This window comes from Hemibagrus wyckioides, linkage group LG13 (assembly GCF_019097595.1).
Source record: "Hemibagrus wyckioides isolate EC202008001 linkage group LG13, SWU_Hwy_1.0, whole genome shotgun sequence".
Classification (NCBI taxonomy): Eukaryota; Metazoa; Chordata; class Actinopteri; order Siluriformes; family Bagridae; genus Hemibagrus; species Hemibagrus wyckioides.
The window spans coordinates 25,701,389-25,724,689 of record NC_080722.1 but is presented as its reverse complement, the minus strand read 5'-3'; the positions used below and the strand labels follow the sequence as shown (position 1 = coordinate 25,724,689).

At 39.6% G+C, this 23,301-nt stretch overlaps 1 protein-coding gene across 2 annotated transcripts in view; it reads left to right on the top strand.

Moving 5' to 3' along the window:
• pcdh15b (protocadherin-related 15b) overlaps positions 1-23,301 on the top strand; it is a 199,149-nt gene that overhangs the window by 118,255 nt on the left and 57,593 nt on the right. For both annotated transcript variants that reach the window (XM_058407184.1, XM_058407183.1), the window contains 3 exons: positions 1,231-1,536; positions 6,953-7,177; positions 9,339-9,455. In XM_058407184.1, coding sequence (XP_058263167.1) covers positions 1,231-1,536; positions 6,953-7,177; positions 9,339-9,455 — 648 coding nt within the window. The remainder of the gene's footprint in view (positions 1-1,230; positions 1,537-6,952; positions 7,178-9,338; positions 9,456-23,301) is intronic.

Genomic DNA, 23,301 nt, shown 5'->3' with positions numbered 1-23,301 from the left:
GACCAAACAGATGCACTGGGCTGCTGATTGAACACTTGTTCTTGGGACATCTCTTGCATGTCTAGTAGTAGGAATTTTAATGAATGGACTCAGTAAAGGAGCGTCATCAGTTCTGCTGTGGAGAAATTCCATTCAATCAAACTCACTATAGAAGTTTTACATTTATACTTAATGAGCAAACCAGAGGTGATCGTGGTGAGAAAAAGAAAAAAAAAACTCCCTTAGATGATATGAGGAAGATACCTTGAGATGAAACAGACTCATCCTCATCCTCAAGTATCTGGTGTGATTATAAATCAAATGTGTACTATATGGTCAAAAAGTGTATCCAGGAGATAGAATTAGAACATGAAGTTTGTTTTTTTGTTAAAACCTTGAATGCAAAACTGTTCATATTAATTGCGGTCCAAAAGCTACCTTCACGGTTTCTATTATGGTGGTACCATCTCATGTATCTATATCTCAGGCTGCTCATGTGCTCCATCCTCAGCAGCAGCGAGTGGATTCAGAGTGATGAGACTCCAAGCAGAAGTAGGGCATCAGGATGGATCAAGAAGTTCCAGAGAGCAGAAGGGGTCCGGATCAGTGATCTCTCTGGAGAGAGAGAGAGAGAGAGAGAGAGAGAGAGAGAGAGATACAGTCCAGTTGCCTTAATTTAGTACCACTTCATGTTTCAAAGTAAAGCCAGATAACCTTCATGTGTAATATCATATATTAATTAAGGAAAACATTTCTTTCATTTTCTGAACATTCTTGCTTTAGTTTTTTTTCCTCAACACAATAATTGAGTATTATTGATGTTCCTCTTACACACCACAGCAATTTGTTAATGATAATATATTAAATGATGTCAAATCTTGCTTTTGCTTCATTAGTGGTTAGGCTAAATCTTGTAAAATATCCAAGAAACAAGTTCCTGTCATCACTGATGGTACAACTGCGAATAGTTGCTCTTTTAAAGTTAAAAGTTAAGTACGAAAAAGAAAAAGGAGTTGTTACCAGGAGTTTATAAAATTTGCAGACAAAACTAACAGAAAATGTCATCATACTAACAATTATACATGTTTTGTTGTGGGGTGTGGCATCATCAGAGTCCCCGTGTGTTATCTGTTACTATAGAAATGATGATGTGTTAAAATAAGCTTATTAAAGGCACAATGAAACAACAAACACAGAGAATGAAGCATTTCATTTGCATACGTGTGTGTGTGTGTGTGTGTGTGTATACAGGCAACGGATCCTGACCTGGGAGTGAACGGACAGGTGCGTTACAGGTTGCTGAGCCACCCCGAACTCTTCCGGATCAGTGCCAACGGAGGCATCTGGACAGAGGTGGCTCTAGACAGAGAGCAGAGGGAGCGTTATGAGCTGCTGGTGGAGGCGTGGGATGCGGCGCTGGACCCCCGCAGATCTTCTGTCACACTCTCCGTCACAGTGCTGGACATAAACGATAACAGTCCATTGTTCTCCCAGCCATCCTACAGCGTCATTCTGCCCGAGAACAGCCCACCAGACATGGGAATCCTAAACCTTACTGTGAGTTTCACACTACACACACACACACACACACTTCCAGTTTGGGTGAGAGTCTACTCAGAATCCTGTTCTTGTCTGACAGAAGTTCACACTGATGTTTGTTTTCTGCTGTTGTAGTCCATCCACCTCAGTGTTCTCATTCTGATATGCTTTTCTGCTCACCACCTTTGTAAAGAGTGGTTAGTGAAGTGAAATACTTAAACCAGTACATCCAGCACCAACAAACCAGCAACAGGCCTACAGTTAAAGTCATTTCATTTCCTTTCTACTCCTTTCTAATGTTTGATATGAACATTAACTGAAGCTATTTCCGTGCATCTACACGCCACATGATTGGCTGATTGCTCTGCTGCCACATGATTGGCTGATTGCTCTGCTGCCACACAATTAGCAGATTGTTCTGCTGCCTCATGATTAGCAGATCGCTCTGCTCCCACCACAATATTGGACGATCACCCTGCTGATACACAATTGGCCAGTCGAACGTTTGCATAAACGAACAGCCGTGTTCTTAATGAAGTGGTCAGTACGTGCATGTAGACAATGAGAACTATTTCTCCTGTAGCCTTCATACCGAGCTTGATCATTTAACCGCTGCTCTAACGATCACACACAGTTCTGTATGAAAGCACCGGATTAAATTACGCCTCGTCTCGGTCGGATGATAAGAGCGCCAGATCTGTGAAAGTTGTAAGATCAAAGCTCTCCTTGGGCAGACAGGTTTGTGCTACCCGAAGGCTCAAGATAAGGTAATAAAATCAAAAAAAGGAAGGAAAAAAAAAAAGCAAAACGCATTCCAGGATCAAATGTCAACAAGTCGATGTTGGAGAGAAGCAGTGGAGGCAGATGTTGATTTTACTTTCAATCCTCAAATCAATTTTATTGTACTTCTGTCTATTAAAGCACTTTTTTTCTTTCCTCCCTGCACCAGTTAGTGACTTTGGAGTCTTTTTACGGGAACTATTTAGAATTTATTTTCTCACACCCAGATATCTCACCTTATTCCTTTGAAACTTTCTCAGAACTACTTCCGCTCCCACGTTTTCGTCTCACATCAGATACCGATCCAACACTGTCAGATCACCAGGCTCCAGATTCCGTTGCTAGGTTATGAGAAATGTCACAGCCATGATAGTAATGTGCTTCAAATCTAGCTAGCCGTACGCTAGGTTGCAAAACAAGACGGAAATATTTCAAATTCTATCTGATACCGGCAGCGATTTCACGTTTTCGGGCTCATATCAGATCGACGTACGTCTCCAGAAATGAGAATTCAAAATGACTTTGTAACCAGAGATTCCCGACTCCATGTAAGACTGCGGCAGAATTTCGGCTTTTCTCTCCAAATCTGTGCGGAATAAATATCTCCTCTCTTTATCTCATTACCTCATCATCACATAGCTGTTGTTCTCAAATGTTTTCTCATCTGAGAGCAGGAATCTGGTCTTATCAGCTGAAGCCTATCACAGGTGTGTAATTGCTAGAATCCCCTAGCTGCATATGGACTGTGTGTGTGTGTGTGTGTGTGTGTGTGTGAGGGCCGATTCTTATACCGCAGTGACGAAATTATCATTCCATCAGTGACAGACCTCCAATGACACGAGCTGGGAGGCCTCGCCGACAGCCTTATCTCTTTCAGAGATTAGTGGCCATTCTGTCTGTGTCATGCTCTCCTACACACACACACACACACACACACACACACACTTAGCTGAAAGCTTTCTGACATTCTGAACTCTTCTCTGAGCTGCAGCAGGACTTTACCCTGTTGTCACAGATGCACTTCCTGTCTGTCTCTGTGAGCTCTCTGGAAGTATTTTTGTAAATCCTCGTTCTCTTATGCTTTCAAACAAGATTCTTCTTTTTAAATGATTTATTCCAGGTATTTTTAGTTCTCCTTGTATTATTTTTGGTATATGTATTACCTCAATGATATTTCATCTAAAAAAAGCTAGATATAAAACATTCATACTAAGGAGCATGTTGAGAATTTATCCAGTGGGCTCTAATAAATAGCATTAGTGATATGCTGTAAATATACCGAGCTGTGATGGAGAAACGGCTAGGCTAATGCGTGACCGTGACTTATTAACATGTTCCTACGAGATCTTAATGAGTGGCCATGACTTAGTAATGTATGGGAATGAGATCATTAAGTCGTGGCTATGAATTAGTAACAGAAAGGGAATGAGAAAATGAAGCATTGCCACATATTAATAAGGCGTGATCGATGTGTTGTGTCCTCCAGCTGTGAGTATTTACCATGTATACGGGATTTAGTTACCGGCCCACACTTGGAAAATAAGCCACCATATTTTTTTTGTTTTTTGACAGATTATACAGAGTGATGTAAGTGCAGGTCGTTGATTTAAAAGAGACAAAAAAGGAAAGAAAAAGCACAAACAAGAAGAATAAACCTGAGTTACAATCACAAGGGAAATCTCACATGCAACAACAGGACACACGAGATAGAAGCACAGAGTATACAGGACTTGTGTATAAGAATAGGGTTACAAATTAGGAAAAGACGATAGATAGATAGATAGATAGATAGATAGATAGATAGATAGATAGATAGATAGATAGATAGATAGGCAGACAGACAGACAGACAGACAGACAGACAGACAGACAGATAGATAGATAGATAGATAGATAGATAGATAGATAGATAGATAGATAGATAGATAGATAGATAGGCAGACAGACAGACAGACAGACAGACAGACAGACAGACAGATAGATAGATAGATAGATAGATAGATAGATAGATAGATAGATAGATAGATAGATAGATAGATAGATAGGCAGGCAGGCAGGCAGACAGACAGACAGACAGACAGACAGACAGACAGACAGACAGACAGACAGACAGACAGACAGTAGATTAAAATGTATAACTATAAACCCTGTAAATAACAGATCGTCTCATGCTTTTACATCAGTGAGAAGAAAATACAGGTCTGAAGTTCTGTAGCAGAGCAGGTTTAGTTATCTTTTACAGCTTTATAACCTTTTTTTTATCTTTTCATGTTTGTTGTGTAGTTGACTAAATGTTCGTTGAAATGTAACTACAATTTTTAGCTACAAGCAGGTTTTAGAAAGCCGATAACCCATGTGGAGCTAAACACTGTGGGAAGCCTTATAGTATATTTAAAATACTTTAAAAAAATGATGCAACAGTGTTTTGAATAAAGATTTATCTTCAGTGTTACAGCTGATGAAAAGACTCTAATCCCTAAAAGTTTTTTTTTTTTTGTTATCAGATTTTGATATGACTTCAGTATAAATGTGATCTAAATCAGTTCATATAGCCAAGTTTCCTAATCCTTTTCATGCACTGCCTCATCAAGAGGGAAGAACAGCATGTGAAATCAGCTAGAATACCACTGCATGTATTTATATATATATACACTATATTGCCAAAAGTATTCGCTCACCTGCCTTGACTCGCATATGAACTTAAGTGACATCCCATTCCTAATCCATAGGGTTCAATATGACGTCGGTCCACCCTTTGCAGCTATAACAGCTTCAACTCTTCTGGGAAGGCTGTCCACAAGGTTTAGGAGTGTGTTTATGGGAATTTTTGACCATTCTTCCAGAAGCGCATTTGTGAGGTCACACACTGATGTTGGACGAGAAGGCCTGGCTCTCAGTCTCCGCTCTAATTCATCCCAAAAGTGTTCTATCGGGTTGAGGTCAGGACTCTGTGCAGGCCAGTCAAGTTCCTCCACACCAAACTCTGTCATCCATGTCTTTATGGACCTTGCTTTGGTCACTGGTGCACAGTCATGTTGGAAGAGGAAGGGGCCAGCTCCAAACTGTTCCCACAAAGTTGGGAGCATGGAATTGTCCAAAATGTCTTGGTATGCTGAAGCATTCAGAGTTCCTTTCACTGGAACTAAGGGGCCAAGCCCAGCTCCTGAAAAACAACCCCACACCATAATCCCCCCTCCACCAAACTTTACACTTGGCACAATGCAGTCAGACAAGTACCGTTCTCCTGGCAACCGCCAAACCCAGACTCGTCCATCAGATTGCCAGATGGAGAAGCGCGATTCGTCACTCCAGAGAACGCGTCTCCACTGCTCTAGAGTCCAGTGGCGGCGTGCTTTACACCACTGCATCCGACGCTTTGCATTGCACTTGGTGATGTATGGCTTGGATGCAGCTGCTCGGCCATGGAAACCCATTCCATGAAGCTCTCTGCGCACTGTTCTTGAGCTCATCTGAAGGCCACATGAAGTTTGGAGGTCTGTAGCGATTGACTCTGCAGAAAGTTGGCGACCTCTTCGCACTATGCGCCTCAGCATCCGCTGACCCCGCTCCGTCAGTTTACGTGGCCTACCACTTCGTGGCTGAGTTGCTGTCGTTCCCAAACACTTCCACGTTCTTATAATACAGCTGACAGTTGACTGTGGAATATTTAGGAGCGAGGAAATTTCACGACTGGATTTGTTGCACAGGTGGCATCCTATCACAGTTCCACGCTGGAATTCACTGAGCTCCTGAGAGCGACCCATTCTTTCACAAATGTTTGTAAAAACAGTCTGCATGCCTAGGTGCTTGATTTTATACACCTGTGGCCATGGAAGTGATTGGAACACCTGATTCTGATTATTTGGATGGGTGAGCGAATACTTTTGGCAATATAGTGTATATATATATATATATATATACTGTAGCAGCCTGTAAAAACCCTCACATGGTGGATTTATCAGACATTTTATACTATATAGTGTGTAACGTCTCTCTTGCTTTTTTTTAACTGAATATGTTTTTAATAGCAATAGATATAAAGACAGACAGATATAAAGACAGACAGACAGACAGACAGATAGATAAGACAGACAGGTAGGTAGGTAGGTAGGTAGGTAGGTAGGTAGGTAGGTAGATAGATAGATAGATAGATAGATAGATAGATAGATAGATAGATAGATAGATAGATAGATAGATAGATAGATAGATAGATAGATAGATAGATAGATAGATTTTAAAAGTATAACTATTAACCCTGTCTGTCTTTAAATCTATCTTTATTCATAGCCTATAGCCAGTTTTTCTCTGTCTGTATTAAACTGGCTCCTTATCTCCATAATATGCACAATATCTCTGCAGAAAGCCGAGGTTTAGAAAGTTAATACGATAATTTCTCTCTCATATTTATCACTGATTTAGGAGAATATATTTAAGTTTTCTCAAATTAGAGGTGTGAAAGGCAGAAAAAAAGTCTTTTTTACATAATTTTTTGGCTGAATCAGTCTTGACTAACTTTGTGTTTAATATAATTGCTTGTAAGGCTCTTTTGTGTTGTACATGCTTGTTCAACTGTCTCTCTCTCTCTTTCTCTCTCTCTCTCTCTCGCTCTCTCGTGCTCTCTCTCTCTCTTGCTCTGTCTGTCTTTCTTAATTTAGGCTCTAGATGCAGACCTGAGCTCAAACATCACCTACCGTATCAGGACTCCAGAGGCCAGGAAGCTCTTTGAGCTAAACCCTGTTACAGGAGAGCTGAAGGTGCTGCACACACTGGACTTTGAGAAGCTCTCTCCTGAGGAGACCACACACACCTTCGTGGTGGAGGCAGTGGACAGCTCTGGCAGCATGCCACCTGGTTTAGCCACCATTACAGTCACCATCACCGTAAGCTGTTCTACTTTTATTCATTAAGAAGACAAATTAATCTTCAGCATAATTTATTTGCTCTTCCACAGAACAGTTCACCTGGTTGCTGCAGATTTGTAGTAAAGAACTGCTGTAATCATAAAGACTCATCCCAGGACTCATTTACAATCTGCTCCTCCTGAACATCTCTTTAACACACTCAGCATATTGTTATAGAGGAGTTACGGATTATAATCCTACTCTATCGGATTTTGACAATCTCACCCCTGACCTGATCATTAGGGATTTAAACATATATACTGTAGGCATATATAAGGCAATATCATGAACTAACTATTAATTAAAAAAAACATGTTCTTCCTCTTCTTCTTCTTTTTATTATTATTATTATTATTATTATTATTATTATTATTATTATTATTATTATTATTTGCATTTTATTTCTTATTTTTATTTTATTATTATTATTATTATTATTACTATTAAAACAGAGTAGATTATATCCCCTTCTCCTGTGTCCGGCTCTAATATGCATTAACTCCAGTAAAGCAGTGCATCTGTATGCTGTGTGTAAAAGTAGCCATTCATTTTTACAAAATTCTCTTAGCGCTGTGGTCTCCTGATGCCAAAGGATTCTGGAGATGAGACATCAGACCCATGATGAATGCCAATTAGCCCTCAGTGAAGGGCAGCTGCTGGGTTTAGTACCAGCAACTGAAAGAGAACACTGTTGAGATATTTTTCAAGTAGATTGATATTCCTCAGGTTGTCCCTGCTAATTTTTCCTTCTCCTCAGACCATCTTTCAATTTCTTTAATCTTGGGCGTCCAAAAAGGCTCGCTCTATCACCCGTGAATGAGATTAGCCATATTTTTCTTCAAACTTCAAATAAAAATGCTTGTCAAATCCCCACGATTTACCACATTTTCCTCACATGAAGTGATTTTTTTTGTTCCGCCCGCCATCTGTTTGGCTTCTGTTCATGTCACAGGAGCTCCCCTTAGCTCATTTCGTCACATTCACAAAGCCGTGCCGCGTGCGGCGAGGCAGCGGGCATGTTATGTTCCCTTTAGTCTCAAAAGAACAGCTAATTGTCTTTGCAGATGAGTTCTGGGACTGTTTATTAATTTTCTCCCCTTTTCATGCCGTAGCTAATTGATAATTAGTTGCTGCGGAAAATGAGAAAGCACAAGTCCAGGCAGTCAATGAGTGTGTTACCTGATGCATGGAGGCTGAGTAATATCGGAGTGATTAAGATGTGATAGAGCCCCTGGGGTGCCGGTCCTGATGAGGAAAGCTATAACCAGAAGACTAACACCTTCAGAGCGGCTCGCTGCACTTTTATTTATTTATTTATTTATTTTTGTCTAAGAGAATAAAAAGCCTGTGTTTTTTTCATTTCTGACAGGAAATCACACCTGCAGATATGAGAAAGATATAGGAAAAAAGGGAAAAAAGTGCTGTTTCATTCCAAAGTACGCTCTCCAATACGCCATTATTTTTGACACCCGAGTAAACAGCTCAGTTTTATTAGGCAGGAGCTCAGATCATCCCAAGGACATCTTTGAAAGGCCAACTCCTGCAGGAGGGGCCACGGTGAGGGGGAAAGGGGTGTGTAATTTAGGTAGCTGAACTGCATTGGCCTCTCCTTGGACTCAGAGAAGCGTGTTGTATTGAAGGCGAGAGGGCCGAGCCGTCTGCCTCATCAGCATTCATTTCACAATGCCGTGCTGCTCAGATCCTTCACCGAGTCCTCCACAAATAAACTTCATAGTGAAAAGTCACGTTCTCTGCTATTCCCCTTCAGCTCGTCTTCTTCTTCTTCTTCTGCTTCTTCATCTTCTTCTTTCTAGTGTCACTGACTTTTATGTTCTCTGCGTTCTCAAAGGCTATAATTATCTCTCATGCAAGGTTTTTTTTTAAAAAAAAAAAACGAGTCCCTGGGCACGTAAAACAGTGTCACATCCTTAATGCTGTTCATGATCCGCTATTGAATAAATGCCATTTTTGTTTAGTGCAGCGGAGGAGCAAGGTAATGGGGTCCTGCTCGTACCAGGGTTTAGAGTTGCAATCGCAAGCTTGGGGGAGAGAGAGAGAGAGAGAGAGAGAGAGAGAGAGAGAGAGCTCTTTAACGGTGCTATTAATCAGGCTTTCCATTCTCTTTTCTATGTTTGCAAAGGACATGAACGATTTTTCGCCTGTCTTCAGCCAAACCCTGTATCAAGGCATGGTGGCACCCAATGCAGTCAAAGGAACCATCGTGACCACTGTACAAGCTGAGGACCAGGACACTGTGGTGAGTGTGTGTGTGTGTGTGTGTGTGTGTGTGTACCTTTTCCCCTCCCCACACTGACATTATTGTGTATTTTTGCCTATCCATTCCTGCAAAGTAAAAATCCATATTTATTCATCACTTGGCCTGCATTATTGAAAAAGAAACAGCCAGAATACCTGAATACATTTTATTTACCCGAATATATTTTATAGCATTTCATCTGAATATATTCATGTCACTCTATGCCGCCCTTTAATATTATTCTGACATGATATTTAGAAACAGCATTGTGTGCTTTTGAATGTAGAACGATTGTTGTTGTTGTAGATTTAAAAAAAAAAAAGGAAAAAGAAGGAAACTTTTAAATGTCACTCAAAATGATGAACGTCAAAGATGATGACGTTCTCAACATCCAGTTTATTTGTGCTGATCAATGTCCAATCAAATCAACCCACAGAGGAACCAGGACACATCCCCAAACCTCATGCTAGCTGACTGCTATCTATACTGAGTAGCATGTAGCATGTGGCGCTATAATTATATACTTTTATGCACTTTCACATGGATGAAAAAGATGAAGGAAATAGCCTTGCAAACCTTCACAAATCCTGCTACATAAATCTCTATAACCAACTTGGCTCTCGCGTCTCAGGTCACTCGCACATTTCCCTCAGGTTACTGACTGATTTAGCGACGGTACAAACGCAAACGTCTTTTCCCGACACTATTAGAGAGATGTCGAGATAATGAATATTAACGAGCATGCATGGACTTCTTTTATGAATATTAATCACAAGTAGGCAGTGCCAGGCGAGTCTGAGATGCGAGGAAAAAAAGGCACGACAACAATCCATCATAATATACTCATCGGCCACTTTAAAAGGAACAGCTGCACTCCTGCTTGTTATGTGGAGCGACAAACCAAGCAATGCATAAAATCGTGCAGATATACGGAGCAAGAGATCCAGTTAATGTTCATATCAAACATCAGAACGGAGGACAAAGTGTCACTGTTGCTTTTAGAGCTAGATCCGTTTGAGTATTTTAGAAACGATTGATCCTCTGGGATTTTTATACACATCTGATAGTCCTGCACATGACTTGTTAATGAGAGAAATCAGAGGAGAATCTCAAGCTGAAAAGAAAGCTACAGAAATGCAGCAACTCTTTACATCCATGGCGAAAAGAAAAGCATCTCAGCTGTATCACAGTTACTGTGGCTGGTGAATGAATAAAGCCATGATCTTTTGGAGATAAAATCACTTAAAATATTACATCATCCTTAATTTTCCAATCGATCCAAACATAATAAAAGCCAGGCCCTGTCTGAATGAAACTAATAACCAATCTGTATGTGTTCATCATTTTTCAGCTTTACTGGAAGCCATGTCAAGTTTAAATCTGTCTTTCTGTATCCAGCTTCATGGTGCAATGGAGCAATTAATTTGTTTTTCTCAATGTTGGGTCAAGTAAGTCGAAAAATCAAAACATTTTTCTATGCATTGAATGTAAAACAAGATCCTCAGGCCTCATTAGTAGTTATCATGAAAATGATAAAAATGTCTCTGTTTTTTTTACATTATTTCTCCTTAAATTAAACTTGTTTCATGCTAGGGACCAATAAACCAGGTAAATGACTCTAACACCTCAATAATATATGTAAGACTTTTAATAATGCTGGGTTATGACTGAATTAATCAGATCCTTCACTTTGTCTAGCTCTACTTTAATAAGAACGATGTAGGAGGTGAAATTTGTTGTACTTTTTGCTGCTCTGAAAGTTACCCTGGATTTGAACTATATTCTTTATACCTGCATCCAATTCGTCCATCACTTCTTCACAGTTCCTTGTTATTCATCCATAACATCCACTTCTCCAGACCTAGTTGCACCAAAAATGCAACCTGACCCCAATAACGGTGGTTCTCTCAACCTGAGCACGATTCCTCAAGCCTCAAACGTGACTCCATCAAACAAACATAAATAAGTGAATACTGAATGCTGCTTCACATAAACAACAGAGGTGTAACGATCCCTGTTATATTGCTCAAGATGATTTATTGGTCCCAAGCATGATGTTAGCCATGTTGCTAGTGTTAGCTTGTGAAACAGCTCATTATCAGGAAGTAAGAACTGGAGATTTCGTCTAAATCCACGGGGACCTGGTGTGATGGAGAACTTTAGCTTTCTGTGAAATTACAGTGCTGGCTGGTGGACCTACATATTACAGGGTCCTGAAAATTAAGAGTACCACTGTCAATTAAGAGTACCACCTTTTTATATGCACTATTCAAAAGTTAGGATCATTTGGAAATGTTCTTGTTTTTTTTTAGCCATTACAAAAACATAAAATGAATCAGATGTTTTTTAAAGATCTACACACAGAAGCCCATTATCAGCAACCATCAAGTTGGGGAATGTGGAAGCTTAGTGGTTAAGGTGTTGGTCTACCAATCTGCCATTGCTGGGCCCCTGAGCAACCCTCAGTTGTTTAAAATGTAAGTCCATAAGGGTGTCTGCCAAATGCTTCATTTTTTTTATAAGGCTGTTTGTTAGAAAACCCTTTCATAATAGTGCTAGCACGGATAAAATCTCTCGTACTGATTAAAGGAGCAATAACAGTGGCCTTCTTTAGGTTAGTTTAGTATCTGTAGCATCAGGAGACTCAGTGGGTTTGTGTACTGTCTTTCTTGTTATGGTGAGAACTCATCTTATCGTGCTGGGAACTAATCCCTTCCTAGAACACCGCAAACTGCTTCTAACCAGAGCAGGAAAAACTCGGACTGGGAAGCCTCGGTGCACAACTGGGCAAGGAAACTTCCAAGCAATCAAAAACTTTTGAGTGGTAGTGTAGGTGTGTGTTATTAGATGAAACTGCACTGGATCATCCTAATCTTTAAATAATTTAAAGTCCATAATGTTCTCAGACGATGCTGTTTCAGAATAAAAATGTCGTATCAAAGCGAATATTGACATCCCTTATAAACACTCATAACCTGCACATACACACACATTTATTTTCAGATCTATGCCAGATTCTCCTCTTCCATCCATCCTGACAGCTCTTACTGCTAACCAGTTCATCAACACAAGAACCACACTGTCATCATTGTCCATCGTCATCCACCAGGGATAATCATTTGACTCTGAGCTGATTTTGTAGTGGTGCTTAGCACTATGGGGCATGTGAGAAAATGTAAATCACAGACCTGGGCAATCAAAAGCGCTGCTTAAAAGTACAGTGGTTTCTTAAGCTTTAGGTTTGCTCTGCCAAATTGGATCAGTCCAAAGCTGGCAAAAGCTGGTAGACGTGTCTGCTTTGTAATATTGTAATATTGGATTGCTTTATTAGATCATTCATCCAGGCGAATGGGAGTTTTTCACGGTCTACCGTACACACACTCACACACACACACGCACACACACAAATACACACACACACACACTCTTACACACACCTAGAGGCCATTTAATATAGCCAATCCACCTACTAACATGAGCAGAAACTGGAGAACAGGAAGAAACCCACGCAGACACGGAGAGAACATGCGTCATCTTATTTTATTCTGTCCATGTATGGTTTCTACTTTGTTGAGCTCTTAAATCTTGCAGTCCTCAGGTTTTTTTGCTGCCTCGGCTCCAAATTCCATAAAGAAATCATGGAGCCAGGGCCGAGAGAAAGACGTTTCTGAGAAAAAGCTGCCATGTTTCCATTCCTTATAATTCTTAACGACTATTAGAAGATATTTATATCTAAAATTCTAAAAATAAGTACACTAAGCTAATGCTGTACCACTTAATATGTGACTAGGATTAAATAACCAGCCGGACACATGCTAACACAAGAGGCTTTATTGATAGAAATAAGAGAACAAGAAGAATGGAAAATCGAGACACAAATAAACCGGAACTAAGAAGAACCAACAATGCCAGTGTAAACAAATTAAACTAGAAATGCAGAAAGCTGAAGGTTGCAGAAACAAGGAGACATATATAGCAGGGGAAAAAAAACTAGGGCAAGCACACAACCAGTCAACCCTGTAGCAAGGTTTCGACACAAACAGAGCTAGCAGAGGTTAAGGTTATCGCTAATACACAGATATCTAGCAGCATGGACACATGAAAAGACAGGACTAGGCATATCAAGGTCAGGTTATATCTGTGAAAACATGAAAGAGAGGCATGAAATAGCAGCAAACACATGGAAGATGCTAGGCTTCACTGTCTGAGCAGCTTAAAGAGTCCATGATCGTGACACACAGGAGTCTGGAGGTTTGAATGATTGCAGTAAACTGATGTGTATTGTAACGTTTTAGGGTCAATCACAAGCCACACCCCTTCTTGCCTGTTGGGTACCTGCACCCCCTTCATTCTACATTTAATTTAACTTACTTAACTAGCAACTTTTTACGTAAACAGTACACGAATAACCCTGCACTAAGTATAAACTTAATTATAAACTAATAATGAGTTAAGGTATGTATTAATCACGACTAATAATGAAGTCATGCGTGAATAACGACCACCTGAAGTTAGTACATGTGTGTTAATTAATGGATTCATTAACGCGTAGGGGTTAAACTCAATCAAACATACTCTATCTAACACTAATGAATAAACGTTTCAGACTTGTGGGTAAAGGAGAACAGCCCTGGGTCCTAGTGCCGCAGTGTTCCACCCACAGCGTGTATTAGTACTACAGAGAGATTTAAAGAGAAATGGATGGAGGATGATGGGTTGAAATCACATGACTGGTGTTTATTATTATTATTATTATTATTATTATTATTAATATTATTATTTCTTCCTACAAGCAATAAATAGGATCAGTGTAAATTATGAAAGTAATCCCCGTCATCCAGTAGTGTTTGTTTATGCAGCTGAACTGTATATGACAAATTTCTATAAATAATTTAATTCATAAGATTCACGTCGTAGTTAAGGTTAGTGCGTGATTAGTACATCGCTTAACGTGTTAATTCAGGCATTAGTGGATGATTATTCGTGTTTGATAGCTTTTCGTGTGAAAGAAAGACAGCGTAAGCACGATTTTAGACACTCGTATTTGCATGTGCTTTTTATGATTGTTTTTTTTGTCCTCCTGGGAAGCCTAATGTCCTCCGATTGTTCAGATTTGTCCTGACGGGCCTGTTTGTGTGTGTGTGATTATCTGTTTGGTCCTTTTGTTTAAATATTAATCGCTAGCATTTTCGAATCTGATGTTTTATACGCAGCATCCAGGGACAGTCCTACTCGCTAACGTAGCAACACTGCTTTAAATCTATTATTCATAACTCATTGGTGTCGTTATTAAACAGTTTTGCAAGAAGATATAAATAAATACTGGATTTGCATTACTAAACGTGTGACAAGACACACGCCGGTGTAGTGTACATCCGACATGTTTGCAGCATTCGAGGGGTGTGTTTTAAACTTGTACAAATTTATTCTGTGTTACGGTCAAAATATGTTCAAAGAGAAATTGGTTCTGGCAGCATGCGTCATGTGTGTCTCCGGGTTGTCTCAGTATGTCCAATTCGCTTTTAGTAATCTGGCTGTCTCACTCTCTCTCTCTCTGTGTGTGTGTGTGTGTGTGTGTGTGTGTATGTGTGGCATCTCAAGAGAGCTCAGTCTGGTGCCTGCAGCAGACAACCTGCGACTCTCTCTCTCTCTCTCTCTCTCTCTTTCTCTCTCACACACACACATAAATATACTCAGACACACACACACACACATGTTATTTGCCTTTTCTTTTTTCCCACATCCACAGTGACACACACACACATTCTAATTGAGGTATATTTATGTGTAGTACGCTCAAACATATCTCCACCATCCTCATTCTCGTTCCTAGATGAATATCTGAGTGTACTCGACTGACACACTGCTGCCTCACACACACACACACACACACACACACACTGTTTTCTAAGGTTTGTGTTAACAGAAATGCCAGTGCAGATGCAATGTGACCATACTCTCACCTTCCCTGCTGTAAGGCTGCAGGGGGTTGATTCCTGCTCAGTGGTTTAGAGCCCATAACTCACCTCATGCCAAAGCTGACCGGAGCAGCCGAACCCCCAAACCCCAGCTGAGCCTGGCAATTGAATTGAGCTTGTCACTCGCCTTAGTGTGTCAGCACTTTACAGCATGCAACTGATCGGAATTCGGTTCCTGTTTATCCTGCTCAATAAGGCTAAGTGGATGTTGTGCATCCAACAGATGTTACAGAGGCTCGGCTTGACGAAGATATATATATATATATATATTTTAATTCCTTAACCCGGGTTTTTTTTTTCTAAACGAACCCGGTTCCGAGTATCAGATGGAGCGTCGTTATCTTCCGAACTGAAGCCTTTAGTTGCAGATCGTGGTAAATGACTGCCATTTATGCCTTTATATGAGGCAGACTGCCATATAGCCATTTGATGAACCCCATCTTACTGGCGTGAGTGACATTTCAATGAGTCCGCCTTGGCAGGAAAGTACAGCATGGGAATACTGCGGCTTCTGATTGAAATGGCAGCACCTGATGGATTTTTTTTTCTTTCTTTACAACCCCCTCCAAACACACACACACACACACACACACACTCCTCCATTTGCAGTTGTTTGGGTAATTCGTTGCATGTATCAGTAGGAAAAGAACAATGCTGTGTTTGCAGTGTGTGTGTCTGGATGATATGAGTTATGGGAGTGGTTAGAGATAACAGCCAGCTTCCATCATCAGGGTCCGAGGAAAATACCAAACAAAAGATGACGAGCTGTTACAGGTTTAGAAAGGACATCTTGATAATGGACATCCGAAGAAGATGTGTAAGGGGAAAAAAATATATAAAGTCTGTTCCTTTTTGACCTTGGAATATTTTTTATTTTCAATTGCTGACAGTTAAACCTGAAGCTACTTTTTTTTTGCAAAACTCTTCATATCATCTGGATTGCCAGCATGAATCTTGGCCAAAATCTCCAGAATTCACTCGAAACATTTCATACATGTCTCAAAATAAGGATATTCATCCATATCACATTTAGAAGCATACACAGTCACTCGTAACACACTGACATAAAATACACCAACAACGTACATGAATCATAAACTTTTCACATAAATCAGTATTTTCTTATAGAATTTAACCTTTGCACTTTAAAGTGCTGCAATATACTCCAGCATCCTTTATTTTTTCTGTATCTTTATATAGATATATTTATTTTATATAGATTTATATATTTTTTTCAATTGCTAATAAGCGACAAAAGCTGAAGCCACTCTTTCGAATTTCTTCATGCAGTCCAGATTATCAACATAAATTGTATTAAACATATAATATCCCATCTCCAAACTCTTCATAGTCTCATTTAGAAAGTCACTCGAAACACACCAAACGATTGTTAGGGGAAAAAAAACAACAATAAAAGAGCAATAAAGAGCATTACACAAATAATGAACTTTTCAGTTGTTTGAACTTCGAGTGATTTTTAACGTGAATCATTATTTTGTTATAGAAAACGAATAGAATAGCACATATCTCTTATTCACTTTGCAGACTGAAGTGAAGCGAGGTCGATAAAATACACTTTGTTGTCTGTTTTGTAACAAGAACAAATTGGAAATGCTTCAAGTTGCTTCAATATCCTTTAACGGTTAACCCCAGGTATAGTATGAGCAGTGGGACAGGTGATTACAGATAACCCAGGATTCTGTTTATCCGGGGTTTAGGATAACACAGGGTTAACAAGTTCAAGTGCTTTTTTTTACTTAAAGAAGAAGAAAGGAACACCTGCTTTAGACCACTTAGCTGTGATGGGAAAGATTATTTCTATTATTTATAGATATTTCAATGTGGTTTCTGCTAAACGACAGGAAGTTTTGCCATCCTTCTGTTTTGAATGCGGTGTGTTCGTATTTGAAAGAGTTGTGCATGGGCTGGAGTGTAAATGACAAAAGAGTTGATGGATTTCAGAAGACTTGGCCATCGAATGCATTTTTGTGTGAAAGCGGTGGAAAATGATTCACAGTTTGATCTGAATAGACCTCTGTTTCGCTGACTCGTCACGTGAAGAGTGTCTTTACTTTTAAACAATGCGCGTTGGCAATCGATAAAAACCCGTAAATGACATGACTGGCAGAACTGCAGGCGATAGCAGGGATTTAAATTTAGTGACTTGTCAATTCACATCCACAGGCTAGCTCTGCCTCGACATCCCACTCAGAGGAAAGCACTATCTGCTCTCTTACACAAACATGTGCTCTCACACACCCATGATAGGCTCGTATTCGCTCTGATTGACAGCGGAGAAAGTAATGCCACCCAGAAGGAATGGCCAATTTTCCCTTTTCTTTCTCCATGAATAGCTTTGGCATTGTCTGAATTTGAATCTCCTAGTGATAGGGCATGAGATTTCTTTGTTGTGCCCCTTAGGAACCCTGCATCTTTACTCTAAACCAGCTCAGATGATCATTGAACACAGAATATAAAGCATATGATTCAAAGCATGATGATTGCTCAAACTGTGCCAAATAAACTGGAACCATCAGATGAGGTTCAGCTGCAAGACCTACACAAGAGACTAGTCTCTGAGCAGAAGCATAGGGGACTAGGAATTATTGAAGGAATTATTGAAGACAACTCTTTTATGTTATTTTTATATTCCCTCATGGTTATGAAGCCTAAGTAGGATGCTTTAGCCCTTTCTAACAGAACACAGGTGATCCAAATTGACTTACAGGACATAGGTATTAAAAACATGTATTATTTTTGTCCACAAGTTTGATATAAAAATGAGTCTGTTGGCTTCCAGTGTGAGATTTCGGTGTGTATTTCCCTCTGTCGGATAACCTTACACAGAATTTTAGTGGATGAAGATAACACCTTCACACTTTAGCTGCTTCTGAACAAACACTTGGAGCATCTCAGAGAGCAGGAATGGGTTTGATATCAGCATTTACTTTGAACATGAAAACATTTATGTGGAAAAAATTAAACGTTTTCTATGAATATATTACCTCTAGTGGGCTAGATAAAAACGAACATACTTTCAAAACGACAAATTCCTTTCTGCTTTCATATGAGCTTCATATTAAACACCACTGTCAAGGAACATGACCAAGACATTCAACGATCCATATGGACACAACAGAAATGGGTGCAAATTACATTTTTTTGGCACTAATGCTGAAAAATATCATTTGAAAATAACTCATAATTGTGCATGAGACAGCCAGGTTGAAAATGTCTTATTTCATCAATTGTGTTCAATATACGATTACAAATTTTCAGTAGTAAATATACTTAATTATAAACTAGATGTTTTATATATAATTTAGCCAGTGTTGTGTACAGATAAGATTATAACCTTTTAAAAAAGCAGTATGGGTTTAACTATGATTTTATTTAATGAAAGTCCAAGGGCGAAGGGTTATGCTGGTAAAAGAGTGAAAATGGAGTTTTTAAATAAAACACTGGTTTATCAAAACTTTAGTTATATCCAGGTACAGATCATGGAGCATAAATAGATTCTAAAATGGTAATTGGTCAATACTATGAAAGGTGATTATTTCTCTGAATATAATAATTATATTCTAGGAGAAAAATGAACATTTATTTAATTAATTTAGATTTTTTTCATTTTAAAATTACCTGGGCAAGAGTAAAAAAAAAAGAAAAGTGGGAGTATAATGATTCATATCATATTACATCATAACATACACTATATTGCCAAAAGTATTGAGACACCCCTCCAAATCATTGACTTCAGATGTCGTTTTTCAGGGGTAGGGCTCAGCCTCTTAGTTCCAGTGAAACTCTTAATGCTTCAGCCATTTTGGACAATTTCATGCTTTGTGGGAACTGTTTGGGGATGACCGTTTTCTGTTCCAACATGAAGTCTAAATTCATCCCAGAGGTGTTCTATGGGGTCGAGGTGAGGACTCAGTCAAGTTCCTCCACACCAAACTCATCCATGTCTTTATGGACCTTGCTTTGGTCACTGGTGAGCAGTCATGTTGGAACAGGAACAAGCTGAAGCATTAAGAGTTCCTTTCACTGGAACTGAGGGGACGAATCCAACCCCTGAAAAACAACTCCATGATTTGGAGGGGTGTCCCAAAACTTTTGCCAATATAGTATATGTAATCAGAATAATAATAACAATAAAGATTAATCAAGCAGGTATCATTGATTTTATGTAATCTGATGACAAAAACACAGCCTTGGTGTAAATTCACTGGAATGTTTACCTCACTGTTTATACACCTGTACCACCAGCTCTGTGGCCTATTTAAATTCATGCATGGGGTAACCAGCATAGAACTGGTTTGCAAAAGTAGGTTTAACACATTGTGCAAATTATACAGAAGTGCGTGATCTCCAGTGCATTATTTTTTTTCCCCCACCCAAACAGAAAAATCGTGTTGATTAGGTGACTCACGACTGAAGAAATATAGGCCAAAACATCAAACATCAATTCTGTCTTATATAAAAAACGCATTCTGGTTTATTTCTTTGGGCTGGGAAGTTCTCTCTTATTTATTTTTGCAGACAAGCCAGATTGTAATCCGAGCGAACTGAACATGTATGATGGATGGTCCGCTTTTTAAACTTTTATCAACACGCGTGCCCCATGATATCAGCCATTTTCTTTGTACATAGCTGATATGTGTGACCTTTACATCACCTATAAATCTTTAATCTTTGTTTTACTGAGGAAACAGAGCACTGAGCGCATATAGTCTATCCCAAGAGAGGCCTCTATAGAGGAAACAGAGAGCGTTGACGGCCAGGAGCTCTCTGTGTGTCGGCGGCTGAGGAGCTATTTGGGACTAATTAGTTTGCTCAAGGGCACAATGTTTGTGTGCAAAAGCTGTAGCCTTCCAATACAATTCCGGTCGTCTTTACCCCTAGGAACTCAAGTCTTGGCTCTTGTCTATAACCTGAAGTAGTTTTCTTTCCTGAATGAAACGGAAAGGATTTTACAATTGGACAACACGCGGTGTTACTCCACTTCAAATTCCACTCATCACCGTCGCTTTCTGTGTGTGAGGGTTTGTCGTTTTTTATGTATCGGGCACTCCTGGGTCTTTCAGAGCGTGAATTCCATTAGTCATTATGTTTTCATTTGTAAATGACGTCTGTTAATTAAAGCAAAAGTAATCACAGTCTGCTGGGTTCTCAGTCCCATTACTTCTCTAATTTCTCAACTTAGCTAAGATTTTTTTGTTTGTTTGTTTCAATGTGATACGCAATTAACAAAATCCTATAAACAGCTCGAGTGAGAATGGTTCAGCAACGTGATATGAAATAATCCTCCTTAGAAAGAAAGGCAGTGCTTCATTTAACAGGACTCATCTGCTGTCTCAAATCAAAGCACTAATTTAGCTGGCCTTGGAAATCTTTATTGCGCTGTTACCTTGTGTGTATCGTGAACATACTCAGGTACTAAGTTGCTGAGTGTTTTATTTATTGTGTGCTTTGATGGATAGATGATGGAGTTGGAATAATCCTATAATATAGGAAATATTAGATCATATCAGTGTAACTCAGAAGGGAGAGGGAGATTGTGATTCGTCAGTAATTGGGTACTAATTACAGAGGCGAATTACTGTAGATTACTGTATTACACTCTGACTGAAAATACGATATTGTGCTCTGCCTGCTGAAAATAAACAAAATAAATGCTGCTCATCTTCTATACATATTCGATGTAATTTGTTGAATTCCCAGAATATCATTCACAGGTTATTAGCAATTATTATTAACATTAGCAAGGACTTGCAATAATGATGTATTTGCATTTTTTTTGTATTTGGCAGATGTAACTTATATTTGTCTCATTTATACCTGAGCAGTTGAGGTTCAAGGGCTTGGGGTTCATAATATTTGAGCTCACAAGCCTTCTAAACATCTTACCACAGTACTCTGAGAGTCTCTACTGCAGCTGGTGTTGACTCGAGACACAGCGGTGCATCTGGTTACTTCTAGCATTTCTTTCTCAACTATTATAGGCACAGTGGCACATTCGATCAGTAACGACGCTCCATACGCCAGCGTTAACCGAAACAGACACAACCAACCTTACCACCTCAAGGAAGTGCAGTAACACTCCGTTATTCAAACTACATCTCTGTTTAACCAGAGTAGCACACAGTGGGTGAGAGTTAGTTTAGTGGGTTTGTTAGGTTTAGAGTGGATGATCAATTATAAGAGAGACTCATGTATAATTGTGGTCAAACACATGTGGACACCTGACCAATTATAAGTGAGACTATCATACTTACAAAGTGTGGTCAAATGTATGTGGACGCCTGACCAATTATAGGGAGACTATCATACTCTCAAAGTGTGGTCAAAAGTATGTGGACACCTGATCAACTATAGGGGAGACTATAATAGTCTCAAAGTGTGGTCAAATGTATGTGGATGCCTGACCAATTATAGGACAGACTATCCTAGTCTCAAAGCATGGTCAAATGTATGTGGACACCTGTCTAATTACAGGAGAGATGACCGTTCGTTCAAAGTGTGGTCAAACGCATGTGGACACCTGTCTAATTACAGGAGAGACTATCATTCTCTCAAAGTATGGTTAAAAGTGTATGGACAGCTGACCATCATACCCATATGTCAGTTATTAATAAACCAGACCTGGGAAGCACACAATTGTAGAATGTCTTTGTATGCTGTAGCATTATAAATTCCCTTCACTGAAACTACAGGACTCCAACATGTTTCTGCATGACAATGCCCCTGTGTACAGAATGAGGTCCATGAAGATATGGTTTGCCAAAAGTGATGTGAAAGAAGTGTCCTGCACAGGGCTTTGACTCCACCCCTTTAAAATGAACTGGAACACTGACTGATCCCCAGACCTCCTAACCTGTCATCAGATCCTGATCTCACTAATGCATTTGTGGCAGAATGACCACAAATCCCCACAGCCACAATCCAATATCTAGTGGAAAGCCCTCTCAGAAGACTGGAGGGCATAATAATGGCACAGGGGGCCTCAGTAAATAGGACACATTAACAGAATTTGGCCTTATCCAGGGTGACTTACAGAAGTGTTTTATATCAGAATCATATCCTTATGCTAATTAAGTCAGGGTCTATGAATTAATCGTCATTTAAGTGTTTAGTGAAAGGGTAGGTCTTCACTTTGTTTGAAGACAGCCAGTGACTCAGCTATTCAGACAGTCAGGGGAAGTTCATTCCAGTCCAGAAAGAAGTATTGACATAAATTTTTTCTCTTTTAAACCTAAAGAACAAGCCGTGCTAGAGGCTCGATGGAAACATGATGCAGACAGGGGTTGATAAGGGCATTCAACTGGTAGGAAGCTGGCCCATTTTTGTTCTTTTAGACAAGCATCAGTGTTTTAAACCTGTTGCAGGCACATGAGGGCACACAGCAATGGGTTTCTGGAACATTCTAGATCGGTCCTCTAGTCTCTTAAAGAAAACAGTTCTGGCCCACAAACCATCAGAATTAGTAGTCGGTTCATGTTTGTCTGGTCTTTGTATAATGCATTAGACCTACATTAGATTCTACATCAGAACAAGTCTCAAATGTTGATGTGCTTGACATCACAGGATTATTTTATCTCATCAATGATGGATTTACTGATCAATAAATCAATAAAGTGGCCATTAATAGTATCGTATTGTTGGAATTCTTTGAAGACGGCCACGATGCTGTAGTCATGCCGTCTTTCATGATTGCAGTCATGAATTGTACAAGTTTGTTGCCGAACTGTTTTTATGATCTGTTGTTGTGAATAGATCTGGCAGCGGCTACGAGCCTCAAATTGATTTCATTTTGGCTGAGGTGGGAACCGTCGGACAGCAAGGTTTTTTTTGTTTGAGCTGCACTTAAA